Source organism: Octodon degus, unplaced genomic scaffold, assembly GCF_000260255.1.
Source record: "Octodon degus isolate 3935 unplaced genomic scaffold, OctDeg1.0 scaffold00018, whole genome shotgun sequence".
Classification (NCBI taxonomy): Eukaryota; Metazoa; Chordata; class Mammalia; order Rodentia; family Octodontidae; genus Octodon; species Octodon degus.
The window spans coordinates 21,319,789-21,323,912 of NW_004524594.1; the positions used below are offsets into that span (position 1 = coordinate 21,319,789).

The following is a 4,124-nucleotide window of genomic DNA, read 5'->3' on the forward strand; positions in this document are numbered from 1 at the left end:
CCACATCATTCCTGTGTGGGTATTGCTCTATAATATTTCCCTAAAAGTAAGATCCTCGGATGAAAGAAGAGGAAAAGATATATTTATGTATATATGCAGGATAGTTTGGATAATTGTACTGCTGATTTCTGCTGGTCTATTAAAAGGAGCAGTTAATACTTAAATTTTTTTAATTATTTTTTTCTTTTTAATTTCTTATAACTTTATTTTTATTGTTTCATTCTTTTTAATTTTTTTTATTCTTTTTTTTTTTAAAAAAAACAATTTTGCAGGTTTATATGTGGTAACCTAAACAACCAATTTGAAGATAACATCATGCAATACAGCAACTACTGTTGAATTCCTATTATTTTGTTTAGTGAAATTTTGTGTTATTTCTAATGCTTTATTATTATTATTACTATTTTGTGTTCTTTAAAAAATAAAGTTGGATCGTCAGCAACCTATTTGTGTCTCATGCTGCCTCTCATACGCTTTAGCTCTCCCTCTTAATAGTTCCTACTCTTAACCTCCATTGTTCCTAGAATTTATTTTATGATTTTTAGAGAACTCTAACTTGGCTTATCAGACATCTAAGAGGTTAGGAGATATATGTTCATAATTCAACTCCTGTATCATATTCACTTACACCTGGGGACCAGTTCTCTAACAGGCCTGAACTCTGTTGGAAAGACTACCTGCCTGCCCACAGAATTACTGATGGGACCCCAGGAATTTCTTTGCCTAAGTGAGAGTCGCCTAGATCATGAGCTGCAGGCCAGCTCAGCCATCAGTTCCTTGTGTGACCTTGAGCCTGTCCGTTGACATTCACTCAATAATTACTTACCGAGTTTCTAGTGGTGTGCCTGGTCTAAAGCCTAACGTCTAAGTGCCAAGCCTAAAGCCTAAAACCTGGCCCTGGAACCCCAGTGGACAAGCCAGGTTCCTTGGAACTTTTGGTCTTGTGGAAGACAGGCATGGGATTAGACGAACAGATCCCAGAGAGGCTAGGATGGGGCCCGAGGACAGAAGCCTGGCCCAGTTTTCTCCTATAGACCTGAGATGGATGGGCAGGGCTATGGATGCAAGCTGCTCCCTGGAGCCCCGAGATTCTTCAAGGCACCCCCAGTACTGCTCCACAAAGGGCCGAGCTGGGAGCAGCTGAAGTTAGAACCTAATAGGGCTGCAGCCTTCTACTCAGCTCCGTCCAGCTTCCAAGTTGGGATGCTGGTGGCTATCCATGTCAGCATTTCCCTAGGACTCCCTTGTTCCCAAGTGCTTCTGCTAGGGTTCTGGGCTCTGGGGAACAAGGAAACTACCTCTCTATCTGCTGTACCGCCTCAACCCACAAACAGACCCTGTACCAGGACAGCCAGCTCCCTTTCTAATTGTGGGTCTGCTAGACCTAGGAGAGCCCCAGAGGCCCTGCAGTAAGTGCTGTTGTCCCTCAAAGAACTCAGGCTCTTTGGGGGTCAGGCCCTCTCTCTCTGTGCATCCCTGGATGATTTCCTTCCTTCCTTGAGCCTCACAGTGAGCTCTGCTTGGGCTCAAGCCCAGTGTCATAGGAGTGGGAGAGGCCCCCGGGCTTCATGTTAGTCACTGGACAACTCGTTCATTTCAGTGCAAATGTATCTTTATTCCTATGTTTAGCCCTAATATTGGGCACTGATGTGTGTGTGAGGTGAGAGATGGCAAGAATAACAAATTGCTTCCACCCATGGACCTCAGTTTCCCCTCTGTCAAACAGAACACTCCTCTTGCTTGACCTCAGTTTCCCCTCTGTCAAAAGGAACACTCCTCTTGCTTCCTTCATTGGGATACTGTGAGGCCAGAAGGCAGCAACAAATAAGCAGGGCCTTTTGGCCAGAGGTTTCTCAGCACAGAGGGACTCCCAGACGCAGTCCTTGCCTGTGAGGGCTCACTGTCTGGGAGGGGACCTGTGTCCAGGACCCTCAGAAGCTGACCAGCAGCAGTTGGTGACCCTGTGACCAAGTGATGGCCATGCAAGAGCTTCTCAGCCACAAGTCTGGCTTCCTCAAGCTCTGTCCTGGAAGTAGGTGAATGATCTTGTGGAGTCTTGTGTGGGGCTGGGGCACTGACACCCTTGCTTCTGAGCAGGCTCCTAAAACCTATTCATGCACGTCATAGTGCTGGGGGCTCAAATGACACAGAGCTGACCCCTTCTCAGCCCTTTAGGAGTCTTTGCTGAGAGCCAGCCTTGGAGTGGGAGGGGCAGGACCTGGGTCAGCCACAAGGGGCTCCACGTGAACTGAAGAGGGGCCTCCTCCAGCCACGTGACACAGGCTGGAGCAGTCCATAGTCCAGAAGAGCCGCGAAGAGGCCAAGTCAACATCGGGTCACCGTCTTCCAGCACTGCTAGCTAGTGGTGTCCTGCAGGGACTCTCGGGAGGCCGACTGACTCAAGGCCACGCGGGGGAAGCTGGCGACAAAGCTCTCCCACTTTTTCCGCACCTGCTGGAAGACCAGGGTGAGGGGGATGAGGACCCAGGGCTAGCAGTGGGTTTGGGGTGCTGTTCTACACACAGCCACGAGGTGGGGGTAGACCCCAGGAGGAAGCGACCCTCACCTGCGACCCTTTTGCTAGTGAGGCAGGAAGCCCCATACCTCTTCCAAGGTGGTCTGGATTTTCCCTTTTCCCCGGGGTGAGAGGGGAACAAAATGACACCCTGGGAAAGATGCGCTGCTGACCTCCTTGCCTCCTGCTCTGTCACATACTACATAGCACATTGACTGTCTTAAAGCAGCTCTAAGTACATCGCACACATCCATCCCCAACCTAAAATCTTCAGTGATTCCCCAGTGTCTATGGGAAAATCCCAAACATCTTCAGGACCTTTTTCCTTTTTTTTTTTTTTTTTTTTTTTTTTTTTTTCATTTTTTTTTTTTGCAGAACCAGAGATTTTTTTTTTTTTTTTTTTTGGTACCAAGGATCAAACTCAGGACCTTGTGCTTGCCAGGCAGGCACTTATGCACCTGAGCTATCTCCCTGGTCCCAGGGCCCTCTTAAATATGACCCGTAGGTGCCTGCCTGCCTCTGTTCTTGCCTCCAGACCACTGTACTGTTTTCCTGGTCTGTAGCCTGTGTGTGTGTCCATCTTGGGCCTTTGCACCCTGGTGCCTCTCCCTGGAGCCCTCCTCTCTCCTGCAATGGCACCACCCTTCCTCCAACCCTCAGGATACCTGTTGGTACTGTTTCAGCCACTGCCAGCTGCCTGCTCCTTGCTGGGCTTGGATCAGCTGCTCTGTGTCCCCCAGGCTCCCGGGCAGCCTCTCCTCAGCAGGGCCCTCTAGCCCGTCTGGGCCTCCATCCGGGGCCTGAGATCTGTACTTCTCCCGGCCCTGCCGGAGACTCAGTGCTCGCCGGAGTTGTCCTTCCTGGAGCTTCCCATAGGAAGACCGGGTTTCTCGAAAGGAGAGGCTGCGCAATCCTGTTCCCATAGCTCCAGAGGCTTCCTTTGTGTGGGACAGCAGGTAAAGTCTGCTGTCTCCACCTATCGAACAGGTGATCTCCTAGGGGCAAAGGTTGGCCCTGCTGAGGTGGCCACTGTAAACCAAAGGGCAGGCCATGGGTTGAGCATCTCTGAGTCACCCTCCTCACTGCCACCCCACCTTCTGGAGCAAGGAGTTCAGACCAAAGGACTGGTTCTTAGTGTGCCTTCTTTGTCCTCCTCCTCCTCCCCCTCCCCCTCTTCTTCCTCCTCTTCCTCTAGATAGCCCTCCCTGACTACCCTGATCTACAAGACATCTGCCTCCTCTAAACCCTTGTGGCCCTATAACAGAGAGGCATACTTTGATGAACCAGGACAGTTCTAACCTAGTACAGTCAAAACCAGAGAGCTGCAAAGCAGACCAGTGCTTCCCAGTGGCCAGGCCATGGAGAGGTCTTGTTTAATTGCTATGGCTTTTCAGTTTTGCATGAGGATGAAAGCTCTGGAGGTGGGATGCTCAACATTATGAGGGAAGCCCATTCTACTGACCTGTCCACTGAAAAAGCCTAAGGTGAGAAATTTTTGTGTTATGTGTATTTTACTACACTAGAATTTTTTTTTTAAAAAGTAAATAGTACAGCTCCAGGCTAGGTCCGTCCTTCCTTCCCCTCTCCTCTCCTCTCCTCTCCTCTCCTC

General features: G+C 49.5%; 1 protein-coding gene across 2 annotated transcripts; it reads right to left on the reverse strand.

Moving 5' to 3' along the window:
- Positions 1-1,745: 1,745 nt before the first annotated feature.
- CUNH11orf86 (chromosome unknown C11orf86 homolog) lies at positions 1,746-3,553 on the reverse strand. Of its 2 annotated transcripts, none has more exons than XM_023710726.1 (2): positions 3,181-3,553; positions 1,746-2,451 (listed from the first exon to the last, which is right to left on the reverse strand). In XM_023710726.1, the coding sequence occupies exons 1-2, from the start codon at positions 3,436-3,438 to the stop codon at positions 2,356-2,358; spliced, it is 354 nt and encodes a 117-aa protein (XP_023566494.1). In that variant the 5' UTR covers positions 3,439-3,553; the 3' UTR covers positions 1,746-2,355. The 2 variants fall into 2 exon arrangements, with proteins under 2 accessions (XP_023566494.1, XP_004627404.1); XM_004627347.2 differs by having other exon boundaries at positions 1,746-2,454; positions 3,181-3,537.
- Positions 3,554-4,124: the final 571 nt, after the last annotated feature.